The sequence below is a fragment of the Aegilops tauschii genome, chromosome 5, assembly GCF_002575655.3.
Source record: "Aegilops tauschii subsp. strangulata cultivar AL8/78 chromosome 5, Aet v6.0, whole genome shotgun sequence".
NCBI lineage: Eukaryota > Viridiplantae > Streptophyta > Magnoliopsida > Poales > Poaceae > Aegilops > Aegilops tauschii.
The window spans coordinates 545,171,165-545,189,773 of NC_053039.3; the positions used below are offsets into that span (position 1 = coordinate 545,171,165).

Below are 18,609 nucleotides of genomic sequence, written 5' to 3' on the forward strand. Positions count from 1 at the left end.
ATGGCTCCTGCCGGTTGTCATACTCATCGACATGCAAGTCGTGATTCCTATTACAAGAACATGATCAGTCTCATACATCACATATATATAATTCATCACATCCTTTTGGCCATATCACATCACATAGCATACCCTGCAAAAACAAGTTAGACGTCCTCTAATTGTTGTTGCATATTTTACGTGGCTGCTATGGGTTTCTAGCAAGAACGTTTCTTACCTACGCAAAACCACAACGGTGATATGCCAATTGCTATTTACCCTTCCTAAGGACCCTCTTCATCGAATCCGATCCAACTAAAGTGGGAGAGACAGACACCCACTAGCCACCTTATGCATCAAGTGCATGTCAGTCGGTGGAACTTGTCTCACGTAAGAGTACGTGTATGGTCGGTCCGGGCCGCTTCATCCCACAATGCCGCCGAATCTAGATAAGACTAGTAACGGTAAGCAAATTGAACAAATCATCGCCCACAACTACTTTGTGTTCTACTCGTGCATAGAATCTACGCATAGACCTAGCTCATGATGCCACTGTTGGGGAACGTAGCAATAATTCAAAATTTTCCTACGTGTCACCAAGATCAATCTAGGAGATGCTAGCAATGAGAGAGAGGGAGTGCATCTTCATACCCTTGAAGATCGCTAAGCGGAAGCGTTACAAGAACGCGGTTGATGGAGTCGTACTCGCGGCGATTAGAATCGCGGAAGATCCGATCTAGCGCCGAATGGACGGCGCCTCCGCGTTCAACACACGTACAGCCCGGGGACGTCTCCTCCTTCTTGATCCAGCAAGGGGAGAGGAGAAGTTGAGGGAGAACTCCAGCAGCACGACGGCGTGGTGGCAATGAAGCTCGTGGTTCTCCAGCAGAGCTTCGCTAAGCACTACGGAGGAGGAGGAGGAGTTGGAGGAGGAGAGGGCTGCGCCAAGGGAAGGGTGTGGCTGCCCTCCCACCCCCTCACTATATATAGGGGGAAGGGGTGAGGGGGCCGGCCCCTCTAGATGGATCTAGAGGAGGAGGCGGCGGCCAGGGGGAAACCCTAGATGGGTTTGGGCGCCCCCACCCCCTAGGAAACTTGCCCCCCAAGCCGGGAGGGGCGGCTGCCCTAGGGGTGGCGCCCCCACCTCTCCTGGTTACGTGAGAGAGGTTGGGAGGGGCGCACAGCCCCTTAGTGGGCTGGTTTGCCCCTTCCCCTTGGCCCATAAGGCCCCCCAATGCTTGCCGGGGCCTCCGAAACCCCTTTCGGGCATGCTGGCCATAGCCTGATACCCCCGGAACAATTCCGGACTCCAATACCCTTCGTCCAATATACCGATCTTCACCTCCGGGCCATTCCGGAGCTCCTTGTCATGTCCGGGATCTCATCCCGGACTCCGAACAACCTTCGGTAACCACATACTATTTTCCATAACAACTCTAGCGTCACCGAACCTTAAGTGTGTAGACCCTACGGGTTCGGGAACCATGCAGACTGTTGGGGAACGTAGTAATTTCAAAAACAATTCCTACGCACACGCAAGATCATGGTGATGCATAGCAACGAGAGGGGAGAGTGTTGTCCACGTACCCTCGTAGACCGACAACGGAAGCGTTATCACAACGCGGTTGATGTAGTCGTACGTCTTCACGATCCGACCGATCAAGTACCGAACGTACGGCACCTCCGAGTTCTACACACGTTCAGCTCGATGACGTCCCTCGAACTCCGATCCAGCCGAGTGTTGAGGGAGAGTTTCGTCAGCACGACGGCGTGGTGACGATGATGATGTTCCACCGACGCAGGGCTTCGCCTAAGCTCCGCAACGGTATTATTGAGGTGTAATTTGGTGGAGGGGGGCACCGCACACGGCTAAGAGATCTCAAGGATCAATTGTTGTCTCTATGGGGTGCCCCCTGCCCCCGTATATAAAGGAGCAAGGAGGAGGCAGCCGGCCAAGGGAAGAGGCGCGCCAAAGGGGGGGAGTCCTACTCCCACCGGGAGTAGGACTCCTCCTTTCCTTGTGGGAGTAGGAGAAGGGAAGGGGGAAGGAGAAAGAAGGAAGGGGGCGCCCCCCCTCCCTAGTCCAATTCGGACTAGCCCATGGGGAGGGGTGCGGCCACCCTTTGGGGTCTTTCTCTCCTTTCCCGTATGGCCCATTAAGGCCCAATACGAATTCCCGTAACTCTCCGGTACTCCGAAAAATACCCGAATCACTCGGAACCTTTCCGAAGTCCGAATATAGTCGTCCAATATATCGATCTTTACGGCTCGGCCATTTCGAGACTCCTCGTCATCCGGGACTCCGAACTCCTTCGGTACATCAAAACTCAATAAAACTGTCATCGTAACGTTAAGCGTGCGGACCCTTCGGGTTCGAGAACTATGTAGACATGACCGAGACACCTCTCCGGTCAATAACCAATAGCTGGACCTGGATGCCCATATTGGCTCCCACATATTCTACGAAGATCTTTATCGGTCAGACCGCATAACAACATACGTTGTTCCCTTTGTCATCGGTATGTTACTTGCCCGAGATTCGACCGTCGGTATCTCGATACCTAGTTCAATCTCGTTACCGGCAAGTCTCTTTACTCGTTCCGTAATATATCATCCCGTAACTAACTCATTAGTCACAATGCTTGCAAGGCTTATAGTGATGTGCATTACCGAGTGGGCCCAGAGATACCTCTCCGACAATCGGAGTGACAAATCCTAATCTCGAAATACGCCAACCCAACAAGTACCTTTGGAGACACCTGTAGAGCACCTTTATAATCACCTAGTTACGTTGTGACGTTTGGTAGCACACAAAGTGTTCCTCCGGTAAACGGGAGTTGCATAATCTCATAGTCATAGGAACATGTATAAGTCATGAAGAAAGCAATAGCAACATACTAAACGATCGGGTGCTAAGCTAACGTAATGGGTCATGTCAATCACGTCATTCTCCTAATGAGGTGATCCCGTTAATCAAATGACAACTCATGTCTATGGCTAGGAAACATAACCATCTTTGATTAACGAGCTAGTCAAGTAGAGGCATACTAGTGACACTCTGTTTGTCTATGTATTCACACATTTATTATTTTTCCGGTTAATACAATTCTAGCATGAATAATAAACATTTATCATGATATAAGGAAATATATAATACTTTATTATTGCCTCTAGGGCATATTTCCTTCAGTCTCCCACTTGCACTAGAGTCAATAATCTAGTTCACATCGCCATGTGATTTAACATCAATAATTCACATCACCATGTGATTAACACCCATAGTTCACATCTCTATGTGACCAACACTCAAAGGGTTTACTAGAGTCAATAATCTAGTTCACATCGCTATGTGATTAACACCCAAAGAGTACTAAGGTGTGATCATGTTTTGATTGTGAGATAATTTTAGTCAACGGGTCTGTCACATCCAGATCCGTAAGTATTTTGCAAATTTCTATGTCTACAATGCTCTGCACGGAGCTACTCTAGCTAATTGCTCCCACTTTCAATATGTATCTAGACCGAGACTTAGAGTCATCTAGATTTAGTGTCAAAACTTGCATCGACGTAACCCTTTACGACGAACCTTTTGTCACTTCCATAATCGAGAAACATATCCTTATTCCACTAAGGATAATTTTGACCGCTGTCCAGTGATCTACTCCTAGATCACTATTGTACTCCCTTGCCAAAATCAGTGTAGGGTATACAATAGATCTGGTACACAGCATGGCATACTTTATAGAACCTATGGCCAAGGCATAGGGAATGACTTTCATTCTCTTTCTATCTTCTGCCATGGTCGGGCTTTGAGTCTTACTCAATTTCACACCTTGTAACACAGGCAAGAACTCTTTCTTTGACTGTTCTATTTTGAACTACTTCAAAATCTTGTTAAGGTATGTACTCATTGAAAAAACTTATCAAGCGTTTTGATCTATCTCTATAGATCTTGATGCTCAATATGTAAGCAGCTTCACCGAGGTCTATCTTTGAAAAACTTCTTTCAAACACTCCTTTATGCTTTGCAGAATAATTCTACATTATTTCCGATCAACAATATGTCATTCACATATACTTATCAGAAATGTTGTAGTGCTCCCACTCACTTTCTTGTAAATACAGGCTTCACCGCAAGTCTGTATAACACTATATTCTTTGATAAACTTATCAAAGTGTATATTCCAACTCCGAGATGCTTGCACTAGTCCATAGATGGATCGGTGGAGCTTGCATATTTTGTTAGCACCTTTAGGATTGACAAAACCTTCTGGTTGCATCATATACAACTCTTCTTTAATAAATCCATTAAGGAATGTAGTTTTGTTTATCCATTTGCCATATTTCATAAAATGCGGCAATTGCTAACATGATTCAGACAGACTTAAGCATAGATACGAGTGAGAAACTCTCATCGTAGTCAACATCTTGAACTTGTCGAAAACCTTTTTGCGACAATTCTAGCTTTGTAGATAGTGACACTACTATCAACATCCGTCTTCCTCTTGAAGATCCATTTATTCTCAATGACTCGCCGATCATTGGGCAAGTCAATCAAAGTCCATACTTTGTTCTTATACATGGATCTCATCTCAGATTTCATGGCCTCAAGCCATTTTGCGGAATCTGGGCTCATCATCGCTTCCTCATAGTTCGTAGGTTCGACATGGTCTAGTAACATAACCTCCAGAAGAGGATTACCGTACCACTCTGGTGCAGATCTTACTATGCTTTACCTACGAGGTTTGGTAGTAACTTGATCTGAAGTTACATGATCATCATCATTAACTTCCTCACTAATTGGTGTAGGAGTCACAGGAACAGATTTCTGTGATGAACTACTTTCCAATAAGGGAGCAGGTACAGTTACCTCATCAAGTTCTACTTTCCTCCCACTCACATCTTTCGAGAGAAACTCCTTCTCTAGAAAGGATCCATACTAAGCAACGAATGTCTTGCCTTCGGATCTGTGATAGAAGGTGTACCCAACTGTCTCCTTTGGGTATCCTATGAAGACACATTTCTCCGATTTAGGTTTGAGCTTATCAGGATGAAACTTTTTCACATAAGCATCACAACCCCAAACTTTAAGAAACGACAACTTTGGTTTCTTGCCAAACCACAGTTCATAAGGCGTCGTCTCAACGGATTTTGATGGTGCCCTATTTAACGTGAATGTAGCTGTCTCTAATGCATAACCCCAAAACGATAGTGGTAAATTGGTAAGAGACTTCATAGATTGCACTATATCCAATAAAGTACGGTTATGACGTTCGGACACACCATTATGCTGTGGTGTTCCAGGTGGCGTGAGTAGTGAAACTATTTCACATTGTTTTAACTGAAGGCCAAACTCGTAACTAAAATACTCTTCTCCACGATCAAATCGTAGAAACTTTATTTTCTTGTTACGATGATTTTCGCTTCACTCTGAAATTATATGAACTTTTCAAATGTTTCAGACTTCTGTTTCATTAAGTAGATATACCCATATCTGCTCAAATCATCTGTGAAGGTCAGAAAATAATGATACCTGCTACGAGCCTCAATATTCATCGGACCACATACATCCGTATGTATGATTTCCAACAAATCTGTTGCTCTCTCCATAGTTCCGGAGAACGGCGTTTTAGTCATCTTGCCCATGAGGCACGGTTCGCAAGCATCAAGTGATTCATAATCAAGTGATTCCAAAATCCCATCAGTATGGAGTTTCTTCATGCGCTTTACACCAATATGACCTAAACGGCAGTGCCACAAATAGTTTGCACTATCATTATTAACTTTGCATCTTTTGGCTTCAATATTATGATTATATGTATCACTACGATCGAGATCCATCAAACCATTTTCGTTGGTGTGTATGACCATAGAAGGTTTTTATTCATGTAAACAGAACAACAATTGTTCTCTAACTTAAATGAATAACCGTATTGCAATAAACATGATCAAATCATATTCATGCTCAACGCAAACACCAAATAACACTTATTTAGTTTCAACACTAATCCCGAAAGTATAGGGAGTGTGCAATGATGATCATATCAATCTTGGAACTACTTCCAACACACATCGTCACCTCTCCTTTTACTAATCTCTGTTTATTCTGCAACTCCCGTTTTGAGTTACTACTCTTAGCAACTGAACCAGTATCGAATACCGAGGGGTTGCTATAAACACTAGTGAAGTACACATCAATAACATGTATATCCAATATACCTTTGTTCACTTTGCCATCCTTCTTATCCACCAAATAGTTGGGGTAGTTCCGCTTCCAGTGACCAGTCCCTTTGCAGTAGAAGCACTTAGTCTCAGGCTTAGGACCAGACTTAGGCTTCTTCACTTGAGCAGCAACTTGCTTGCCGTTCTACTTGAAGTTCGCCTTCTATCCCTTTGCCCTTTTCTTGAAACTAGTGGTCTTGTTAACCATCAACACTTGATGTTTTTCTTGATTTCTACCTTCGTCGATTTCAGCATCACGAAGAGCTTGGGAATTACTTTCGTCATCCCTTGCATACTATAGTTCATCACGAAGTTCTACTAACTTGGTGATGGTGACTAGAGAATTCTGTCAATCACTATTTTATCTGGAAGATTAACTCCCACTTGATTCAAGCGATTGTAGTACCCAGACAATCTGAGCACATGCTCACTAGTTGAGCGATTCTCCTCCATCTTTTAGCTATAGAACTTGTTGGAGACTTCATATCTCTCAACTCGGGTATTTGCTTGAAATATTAACTTCAACTCCTGGAACATCTTATATGTTCCATGACGTTCAAAACGTCTTTGAAGTCCCGATTCTAAGCTGTTAAGCATGGTGCACTAAACTATCAAGTAGTCATCATATTGAGCTAGCCAAACGTTCATAACGTCTGCATCTGCTCCTGCAATAGGTCTGTCACCTAGCGGTGCATCAAGGACATAATTTTTCTGTGCAGCAATGAGGATAATCCTCAGATCACGGATCCAATCCGCATCATTGCTACTAACATCTTTCAACATAATTTTTCTCTAGGAACATATCAAAAATAAACAGGGAAGCAACAACGCGAGCTATTGATCTACAACATAATTTGCAAAATACTATCAGGACTAAGTTCATGATAAATTTAAGTTCAATTAATCATATTACTTAAGAACTCCCATTTAGATAGACATCCCTCTAATCATCTAAGTGATTACGTGATCCAAAGCAACTAAACCATGTCCGATTAACACGTGAGATGGAATAGTTTCAATGGTGAACATCACTATGTTGATCATATCTACTATATGATTCACGCTCGACCTTTCGGTCTCAGTGTTCCGAGGCCATATCTGTACATATGCTAGGCTCGTCAAGTTTAACCTGAGTATTCCGTGTGTGCAACTGTTTTGCACCCGTTGTATTTGAACGTAGAGCCTATCACACCTGATTTACACGTGGTGTCTCAGCACGAAGAACTTTCGCAACGGTGCATACTCAGGGAGAACACTTTTGTCTTGAAATTTTAGTGAGAGATCATCTTATAATGCTACCGTCAAACAAAGCAAGATAAGATGCATAAAGGATTAACATCACATGCAATCAATATAAGTGATATGATATGGCCATCATCATCTTGTGCTTGTGATCTCCATCTCTGAAGCACCGTGCTCGTGATCTCCATCTTCGAAGCACCGTCATGATCACCATCGTCACCGGCTCGACACCTTGATCTCCATCGTAGTATCGTTGTCGTCTCGCCAACTTTATTGCTTTTACGACTATCGCTACCGCTTAGTGATAAAGTAAAACTATTACATGGCGATTGCATCTCATACAATAAAGCGACAACCATATGGCTCCTGCCAGTTGCCGATAACTCGGTTACAAAACATGATCATCTCATACAACACATTATATCACATCATGTCTTGACCATATCACATCACAACATGCCCTGCAAAAACAAGTTAGACGTCCTCTACTTTGTTGTTGCATGTTTTACGTGGCTGCTACGGGCTTAGCAAGAACCGTTCTTACCTACGCATCAAAACCACAATGATAGTTTGTCAAGTTGGTGCTGTTTTAACCTTCGCAAGGACCGGGCGTAGCCACACTCGGTTCAACTAAAGTGAGAGAGACAGACACCCGCCAGTCACCTTTAAGCAACGAGTGCTCCGAACGGTGAAACCAGTCTCGCGTAAGCGTACGCGTAATGTCGGTCCGGGCCGCTTCATCTCACAATACCGCTGAACCAAAGTATGACATGCTGGTAAGCAGTATGACTTATATCGCCCACAACTCACTTGTGTTCTACTCGTGCATAGCATAAACGCATAAAACCAGGCTCGGATGCCACTATTGGGGAACGTAGTAATTTCAAAAAAAATCCTACGCACACGCAAGATCATGGTGATGCATAGCAACGAGAGGGGAGAGTGTTGTCCACGTACCCTCGTAGACCGACAGCGGAAGCGTTATCACAACGCGGTTGATGTAGTCGTACGTCTTCATGATCCGACCGATCAAGTACCGAACGTACGGCACCTCCGAGTTCTACACACGTTCAGCTCGATGACGTCCCTCGAACTCCGATCCAGCCGAGTGTTGAGGGAGAGTTTCGTCAGCACGACGGCGTGGTGACGATGATGATGTTCCACCGACGCAGGGCTTCGCCTAAGCTCCGCAACGGTATTATCGAGGTGTAATTTGATGGAGGGGGGCACCGCACACGGCTAAGAGATCTCAAGGATCAATTGTTGTCTCTATGGGGTGCCCCCCTGCCCCCGTATATAAAGGAGCAAGGAGGAGGCAGCCGGCCAAGGGAAGAGGCGCGCCAAAGGGGGGGAGTCCTACTCCCACCGGGAGTAGGACTCCTCCTTTCCTTGTGGGAGTAGGAGTAGGGAAGGGGGAAGGAGAAAGAAGGAAGGGGGCGCCCCCCTCCCTAGTCCAATTCGGACTAGCCCATGGGGAGGGGTGCGGCCACCCTTTGGGGTCTTTCTCTCCTTTCCCGTATGGCCCATTAAGGCCCAATACGAATTCCCGTAACTCTCCGGTACTCCGAAAAATACCCGAATCACTCGGAACCTTTCCGAAGTCCGAATATAGTCGTCCAATATATCGATCTTTACGTCTCGGCCATTTCGAGACTCCTCGTCATGTCCCCGATCTCATCCGGGACTCCGAACTCCTTCGGTACATCAAAACTCAATAAAACTGTCATCATAACGTTAAGCGTGCGGACCCTTCGGGTTCGAGAACTATGTAGACATGACCGAGACACCTCTCCGGTCAATAACCAATAGCGGGACCTGGATGCCCATATTGGCTCCCACATATTCTACGAAGATCTTTATCGGTCAGACCGCATAACAACATACGTTGTTCCCTTTGTCATCGGTATGTTACTTGCCCGAGATTCGACCGTCGGTATCTCGATACCTAGTTCAATCTCGTTACCGGCAAGTCTCTTTACTCGTTCCGTAATATATCATCCCGTAACTAACTCATTAGTCACAATGCTTGCAAGGCTTATAGTGATGTGCATTACCGAGTGGGCCCAGAGATACCTCTCCGACAATCGGAGTGACAAATCCTAATCTCGAAATACGCCAACCCAACAAGTACCTTTGGAGACACCTGTAGAGCACCTTTAGAATCACCCAGTTACGTTGTGACGTTTGGTAGCACACAAAGTGTTCCTCCGGTAAACGGGAGTTGCATAATCTCATAGTCATAGGAACATGTATAAGTCATGAAGAAAGCAATAGCAACATACTAAATGATCGGGTGCTAAGCTAACGTAATGGGTCATGTCAATCACGTCATTCTCCTAATGAGGTGATCCCGTTAATCAAATGACAACTCATGTCTATGGCTAGGAAACATAACCATCTTTGATTAACGAGCTAGTCAAGTAGAGGCATACTAGTGACACTCTGTTTGTCTATGTATTCACACATGTATTATTTTTCCGGTTAATACAATTCTAGCATGAATAATAAACATTTATCATGATATAAGGAAATATATAATACTTTATTATTGCCTCTAGGGCATATTTCTGACCGAGACACCTCTCCGGCCAATAACCAATGGCGAGATCTGGATACCCATATTGGCTCCCACATGTTCCACGATGATCTCATTGGATGAACCATGATGTCGGGGATTCAATCAATCCCGTATACAATTCCCTTTGTCTATCGGTATGTTACTTGCCCGAGATTCGATCGTCGGTATCCCAATACCTCGTTCAATCTCGTTACCGGCAAGTCTCTTTACTCGTTCCGTAACGCATGATCCCGTGGCTAACTCATTAGTCACATTGAGCTCATTATGATGATGCATTACCGAGTGGGCCCAGAGATACCTCTCCGTCATACGGAGTGACAAATCCCAGTCTCGATTCGTGCCAACCCAACAGACACTTCGGAGATACCTGTAGTGCACCTTTATAGCCACCCAGTTACGTTGTGACGTTTGGTACACCCAAAAGCATTCCTACAGTATCCGGGAGTTGCACAATCTCATGGTCTAAGGAAACGATACTTGACATTAGAAAAGCGCTTAGTAAACGAACTACACGATCTTGTGCTATGCTTAGGATTAGGTCTTGTCCATCACATCATTCTCCCAATGATGTGATCCCATTATCAACGACATCCAATGTCCATGGCCAGGAAACCATGACCATCTATTGATCAACGAGCTAGTCAACTAGAGGCTTAGTAGGGACATGTTGTGGTCTATGTATTCACACATGTATTACGGTTTCCAGTTAATACAATCATAGCATGAACAATAGACAATTATCATGAACAAGGAAATACAATAATAACCATTTATTATTGCCTCTAGGGCATATTTCCAACAGGGAGAACGCAGGAGAGGCACGAGAGACGGACAGTGTCGGCGACATATTTTGGATGTCCGCGTCAGAGGAGATGGGTAGAGGCGGAGAGGTGACGAAGAAGGGAGGAGGTGGAGGTGGTGGGCAGGTGGGGCTGTTGTGGCAAAAAGTAGGCAGAATAGGCATTGGGGGTGAACGGCGGCCGCCAGTGGAGCTGCAGCAGCCACCACCTAGATCGGTTCCATGGCTGATTGGACGAGGCGGGGGTGGACGGGGCTAGGCAGAGACTAAGGGGTTGCTTTGCAAATCTGAAGAGGAGTGGCATGCGTCTTTTTGCAAAATTGTCGCACTTTGTCTCGTATGTGTTGTATAGTTTGGATACAGATCTAATGGTCAGAAGTGATGGATGACAGATACACCATCATCATCAACCAAGACTCTTATAGGAGTACAAATAGGAAATGGCGAAGAGTAAAATACACTTCTTTGTGTTGGAACCAAATGAGAAGCCCCAAGCTTTTCCTTGCTCGACTTAGGGCTCTTATTGTGAAGCTTCAAAGTTTTGAGTCAAGACCAATGATGTTCATCAGTTTTGCCATGAAGTACACGGGGACATGCTTCAGGCAATTGAAAATGGCCCGAATCAGATTTCAGCTTTGCTTCCAATGATGAATCTGGTCTCTAAAGCTGAAACAAACAGAGCCTATTTACGCAAGCACTGTCGTCCCTTGTTCAGCATTGATCGTAATATACTCATATATAAATACAAGATGTTCTAACAATTTTTTTCTGAATCGGATGTATGTAGTCACAATTTAGTGTATTTATTCACCTATTTCAGAACGTATACCGCTTATTATATTAAAATATTCAAAACATTTTATACTTCATATTTGTGAACAGAGGAAAGTTGTAGTAGTAGTAATAGTGATTTTTTTTCGAGAGTACGCCAATGGCATACCATATTTTTATAGAAGGCAGAAGTTGTAATTACAAGAACTTGCGAGTGATGCGAACATCAACACAAGTGAACCAAGACACCTACACCCACACCTAATCCAAAGCCTACTCTCTCACAAATCTGTCTAACACTCCTACACCTAATCCGGCCTCCTTCCAGTCTTTGATCTCGTTCATGATGTGGTTGTGTAGCTCATCCACGGTTTTTTGTTGATTTATCCGATTGAACACTCTCGCGTTTCTCTGTTTTCATAGAGACCAAGGCACTGCGATTACGAACGTGTCGAATCCTCTTCTTTCAGCCCGCGTGAAGTTTCTTCTAGCTTGTAGCCACCAATCCAACATGCTATCCTGCCGCGGGTGAGTCACCTCCAAGTTCAGCCCGGCAACGCACTTGTGCCACACCTATCTAGCGTATGAGCATTGTAAGTGTATGTGTTCCGTATTGTCCTCCTCTTGCAGGCACGTGAAACAGGCCGAGGGGTGATCTTGTAGTCCATGTCACGCTCGTCGATCGGAGGTCCAGATCCGATGCTGGACAGTGAGCCAAACGGGATTTTGCATTTCAACGGCGCCCAACTCCTCCAGATACACGAGGCGTAAGGAACTCTCTCCAGCCCCTTGGCAGAGCATGTTGTAAACTGATCGGGCCGTGTATTGTCCCGAAGCATCCGCCGGCCACGCAAATGTATATCATCTCGATGTGTCGTAGCTATTCATAGTGATCCTTTGAAACTCTGAATACTGCCTCTGGAGTGACGCGCGTCAACCTAGTCAATCACTTTGACTTGGTTGGCCATCACCTGCGCTAACAAACCCCACTCCACTCCCTGCTCCCTCGACGAACTCCACCAAAGAAAAAATCGGCACAGGAGCAAACCCCTAGGCCGCTCCCCCCCTGCTCCGCGTCCATGGCGACGGACGCCTCCCCCCCTCCGCCGCGCAAGAGCCCGGGGCCTCAGCCGGCGGCGGGCCCCCCTGAAGGCGCCTCGCCGCTGCCGGCGGGGTACATCTTCATGTGCAGCGGCGAGACCAGGCCCGAGTGCTTCAGGTACAGGGTGCTGGGCCTGCCGCGGGGGAGGCTGGACGCCGTCTCCCGGATCAGGCGCGGCGCCGCGCTCTTCCTCTACGACTTCCACGCCAAGCACCTCTACGGGCCCTACCGCGCCGACTCCGACGGCGGCCTCGCCCTCGAGCCCGCCGCCTTCCAGGGCCGCTACCCGGCCCAGGTACCGCCCCCGTCCCCATCCCCTCGCGATTCGTGCTCATAAGGTCTGGAATTCGGTACATTAGTGGGTGGAGTATGCTGGGAATCATGATTGATTGTGCGCGTATGAATCTTTCCACCATAAAGAAAGAATGGAGCTTGATGATTTGCCGCTCGATGTCTCACTGGAATGTGAGTCCTGGTGCCACATTTCAGTGGCAAATCACCAGGTCCTATCTTTGTTAGGCACAGTTTTATGGTTTGCAAGAAGGTAAATTGTGGCTTTCCTACTGTGCCGATACAAGTAAGAGACAGGGCATTAAAGAAAGAGAAGAGTTTTCACTTTTCACCAACTAAGCTGAGCAGTATCACAAGCTTACAATACGATGATTGATGAAATGTTGGGAGTCAACTCAAGGGCTGATGATTGTAGCGTTTCATTCTCCAGCCATACAAGCCAGTGCTATTAAGGATACGTATTTTGCAAGTCCGTTATCTCCCAAAGGAGTCCTGACAATTTCAATTTTCTGAATTTCAGTTCATCTTGGCTCATATTATGCTCTTTATCCAGCAATGAACTCCATAGATTAGCTATGCGTTATTATTATTCACAAATTTAGTGTTCAGTCTTCTTCTTGTTTGTGCAGGTCAAATTTGTGGTTGATGGTGATTTCATGCCTATCCCAGAGAGTAGCATAAGAAGTGCCATAAGTGAGAATTATTCCCGTGGGAAATTTTGGCCTGAACTTACCTTTACGCAAGTAAGTGGGAACCAGTGTTTATTTATGTTTTGTATACTTGAGGAGAGCTGAAATCAACTGTGCAGAATCTTTCTTGTATATGTGTAACTCCTGTACAAAGAGGTTCTAACTTCAGGCAGTCTGCCAGATGAACACTCATTTTCGCTTATGTTTGGTCTTTTGTATACATCAAAGTATCAAATTAGTCAATTCACATCTTGCTGTGCCTAGTTTGAACTTTGAACAGTAGTTTCCACCCTTACTTCAGTACTTGCTGTTACGGTGTAGAGTGTAAACACATGTAAGCAAGTCGAGATTGAGAGGGATTATTATGTAATCTGTATTCACTATGGTTTAACTTTGAAGAACTGAACTTATCTTTGCAATGCGTTATTCCTCCCATCTTTCTGTTCTGTCTTAATTTTATCAGTCCTTAGCTGTGAACTATATCATGCATTTACCTGCACTGAATTTTCATTGTTTTTGGTAATTCTGTTGTAGGTTGAGAAATTGAGAGCATTGTTCCGTCCAGTTACTTCACTGCCAGTGCCAGAGGCACCACCCCTGCATTATGTTGACAACAGGCATCCTGCTCAATCTGCTGCTTTTCTGCCTCCTTCAGCTTCATACCCAATACAGCCAACTTCTTATGTGTATCACCCAAGCACTTATGCTCCTACTCCAGCTGCTCATCTGGTGCCAAATCGACCATACCCACGCCCAGATTCTCACCTTCCTGTGACTGCTCAATACACCACACCTGCTTACTATGCGACCCCAACCGCGTATCCGTATCAAGCAGGTTATCAAGCATATGGTCCACCTCCTGCCACCTACCACTACGCCCAAGCGCCTCCTTTGCAATATCACTATGTGCAAGCCCAACACCCTGTGCCAGAACATGTTACAGACCCTGCCTATTCCTCTGATCCCTACTATGTTGCTAATTGGAATGATCCATATCGATTTGATGCTGTGAAATCTCATTACCAGGAAACAACTTCTGGAAGGTATGTATGGTAGCCATCGATTGGTCCCAGTACTTTCCTCTTTCCTAATACCTGCTAAATGCAAAGCAATCTTTTTGCAAAACAATCTGTATACATCGGTCAATGTCGGCCCGTTGATGTCTCGAAACCGCATTGTTCAGCTAGTCTAGATAGTTCCAAAAAGAAACTACTTGCAGGGATGCAGATATAGATACATACTTTGCATGTTGGAACTGCCCATTTATTCATGTGTTTTTCCTTGTGGCTACATGCACAAATAATTGATGGATTTGTACTTTTGCCTCGTACGTTCTTGTGTTTCAGAGCTGCCTATGGTGCACCACCACATGAAGCAGCCGCGACGAACCTGCAGCTCGTCAGGCATTATGGGTACGCTCCAGGCAGCGAGGGCGCAGCCGGAGGAACCCCACAGCCCAGTGCTGAAGGAGCAGCGTCGGCGACCAATGATGACAACTGGCCGCCCGCCCCAGCGACCACACAGGCTGCGCCTTTGGTGAATGGCGTCGCAGCTGCACCGGCTTACCTGTGACCATTCAGTTCTTTTCGCTGGTGTGCTTGACCAAGGGACTGGGATTTCAGGCCGGTGAAAGATGGCATCGCTCTCGTTTCCGCTGATGTGTTTGGTATGATGTATAGATAGATGGATTCAGCTGCTGCTCTTTGGTTTGCTAGACTGGTGGTACTAACTGGTAGCCTAGCACAATCGTTGACCGTTTTGCGCAAGTTGTTGAGATGGGTCATTGTGGTGTCATTGTGTTTGTGGGTGATTTTTGACAAAATTGACTCCTTATCGAAAGTTCAGCCAAAAGATAAACTTCTTCCGAAGTTTTAGCCGAACCTAATCCTTTTGCTCAACTGAGTGAAATGAAGTTTCCAGTACAAGATTCTCACCATTTTTTTTATCAAATCGAGATAGCAATCGTAATCCAACTCCCTGAAGAGATGGTTTTCCCTCTCAAGGTTGCTGGAAAAAAATCCAGAGATATTATGATGCTAAATCACCCAGAATTATTACTCCAAGATAAATCACCCGTAATTATTACAAGCATTATTGTTATCTTATGTTCATGATGATAAGTCACATGAAAGCCTTGCATATTTAAAATAGGATCTTGGTGTATCTCAAATAAGTTGAGTAGTTGCCCAATGATGAATTTGGAAGAAGGGGAACTAAATTTCATAGTCTGAACCGCGGTGTGTTGCAGCTTGTAGTTTGTCGTAGTCGCGAAGGTTTTGGCACAACGATCACCAATGTAGCGCGGCCGTTGGATCCTCTGCGCCGGTCGATCTGAACGGCGGAGGACGCGCCCGACGCCAGCCCCGCAACCCCATTGGCAATGGCGCTGTCGGCGCAGGCCGCCGTCGCCCCGCGTCTCCTCCTCCCTCCCTCGCGCCGGCTCACGTCGGCTCCGAGTCCGGCGCCTCCTCGCCTCCCTCTGCTCCGCTCCAGCTCCGGCTCCGGCTCCTCCCGGTGGACGCGGCGGGCGAGCGTGCGGGTCCGCGCGGGCGCTGGCGGACGAGGGAGCAGGAGGGAGTGCCCGTACGAGGTGCTGGGCGTGGCGCCGTCGGCGTCGCCCGCGGAGATCAAGCGCGCCTACAGGCGCCTCGCGCTCAAGTACCACCCGGATGTCAACAAGCAGGTGCTCCCTCCTTACTCCCATCCAAGCAACATGATTCAGCAACGGAACTAGCTTCAGTACTGCTACACCAATGGAGATTTTGCTGACCAACCTCCTGGTTCAATGCAGGCGAATGCGCAGGCGAAGTTCCTGAGGATCAAGCACGCCTACAACACGCTGATGAACTCGGAGAGCCGGTCCAAGTACGCCGAGGCAGAACAGGAGTTCGATTGGCTCGGTACCGGCATCTCATCTCTGCTCTTCTGCTCCAGCAAACTATATTTTCTTCTAGCCAATGGGCATTTCATTGCAGTTTTCTGCCAAGAAACTACTGTACTTGTAGATTTAAGGTTCCATTGCAGAATTCCTTCTTCGAATCTGCTGGTAGATAAGATGCTTATTCAGGTATAAATAAGCGTGATTGATAGAAAAATGTTCCTTTTGCTGACATGGCTCCCGTTCTCCTTTTTGTAGCGGCTATCATTGAAAGCATGGAAGCATTTCAGGTCTCGGATGATGAGCTGGAGTTAGACTGGAAACCTGAAGGCCTGTGGGAACATGTGTTTGCGTATTCTCTAATTATATCCATGCTTATCTACGTTCTCACATAATGCACTTAGTGATGTTTGTTATATATACTTGGATGTTCTCACACTTCTAAGGATGTGTGCATTTGCATTTCAAAAGCAAATCTTAAAAAATGCACACAAATAGGGGGGAGCTCAATTTGTATGGCAATCATCTCGTTTTGATACATTGTTTTTGTAATTATCTCGTGATATACTCAATGGCTTTGTGATCGATCATTAAAAGGCGGAGATTGAAAGTGGACCTCCATTACCCTAGTTGGGAGTGAAATTCACCTAGGGTCACTGGATTCGTTCCTAGAATTGACATCGGCCCCCAAAATACGATGAAGATGAGAACGTGGGTACGATCGCCATTGTCGTGCACTCCACACCCTCCTCCTCCTCCATTGGTCTTTTTGACTCCCCCAATGAGAACATGCAAATCACTCATCGATGCTCATGGCTAAAGAGGTAATAGCAAAGTTTGAATCCCCTAACCCGCCTCTTCTCATCCAAAACAGTCCTAGTGAGAAGTTGGAGGATGAGTGTGATGATGGTGTGGACGATGCTGAGGATGCCTCATTGACCTTTAGAAAAACTCTTTGTGGAGAGGCTCTTGCTCATTTTCGCAATCTCTTGAAGTCACTTGAGACCATATCAACTTCTACGTGAGCAGATCTTAGACGATCAGGAATCACTTGAGACCACATCAACTTCTATGTGTGAAGGACTTGAGAGTTTGTATGCACCCATAGATCACTGACTTTGTGAAGATATGCCCTTGGTGATGCTTGTAAGTGCAAGCCATGATGTGATAGGTTGGTTGTGCTTGGTGGGCATCAGAACTGGGATCTTTGGATCCTAGAACCTTTTGGTTTGAATCCTCCATCCATGTTGATGTAGGATAGCGCCAACTATCCGAACCATGTGAAAAATCATCGGGTCAACAGATTTTTGCCTACTCTACCCTATTCCCTTACTTTCATTCAAGTTGTTATATTTTCTGATGCTTACTCATCATAATTGCTTGATTGTTTAAGGATCAACTAGCCTCTTTGTGCTTAAAATTGTCAAACTTTAAAAGTGGTAGAAGTTTGTATTAGGTCTACTCACCCCCTCTAAACCATCGGCCAGATCCCCCACAAAGGTGTGTGTGTGACTGTGTGTGGTGGTGTGTATTTGTGCGTCTACATTGTAATTGATGTCCCTTAGAAATAGAGAATATGCTTGATCGATACGCACAAGTTGTTGAGATGGGCCATTGTGGTGTTTGTGAGTAATTTTTGACAAACCGACTCCTTTCAAAAGTTCGGCTAAAAACTAAATCTAACCCTTTTGCTTAATGTGAGCATCTCTCGCACTAAAGTTGGCAATGTCCGAGTCGCATTGAGTTGGAATTCTTTTTTACGGTTTTTGTGAGCAAGGACAAAATTCTCCTGGTTGTTGTCAAATCAAGATACCAATCACAATCTGACTTCCCTAGTTTTCCTCCTCAAGGTTGAAAATAGTCGAAAGATACGATAAATCACCAAGAATCATTAGAGGTACTATCTTGTCTGATTAAGATCATGATCATAACTCACATGGGAGTCTTGCATATTGTAAGATCTCAAACAATATGATCCTACATGCATTAATGATGGTAAGGGATTGGCTCGTCAAGATTACCTTACAAAAGAGAGACCTCAAATAAATGATAACTTGC

At 45.5% G+C, this 18,609-nt stretch overlaps 2 protein-coding genes across 2 annotated transcripts; both read left to right on the forward strand.

Moving 5' to 3' along the window:
• Positions 1-12,570: 12,570 nt before the first annotated feature.
• Positions 12,571-15,467, forward strand: LOC109759435 (uncharacterized). The gene is made up of 4 exons (XM_020318252.4): positions 12,571-12,988; positions 13,614-13,727; positions 14,208-14,716; positions 15,020-15,467. Exons 1-4 carry the CDS (start codon positions 12,671-12,673, stop codon positions 15,243-15,245), a joined length of 1,167 nt encoding a protein of 388 aa, XP_020173841.1. The 5' UTR covers positions 12,571-12,670; the 3' UTR covers positions 15,246-15,467.
• A 123-nt stretch (positions 15,468-15,590) lies between these two features.
• On the forward strand, positions 15,591-16,989 carry LOC109759437 (uncharacterized). Its single transcript, XM_020318254.4, has 3 exons — positions 15,591-16,356; positions 16,465-16,573; positions 16,810-16,989. Exons 1-3 carry the CDS (start codon positions 16,054-16,056, stop codon positions 16,944-16,946), a joined length of 549 nt encoding a protein of 182 aa, XP_020173843.1. The 5' UTR covers positions 15,591-16,053; the 3' UTR covers positions 16,947-16,989.
• Positions 16,990-18,609: the final 1,620 nt, after the last annotated feature.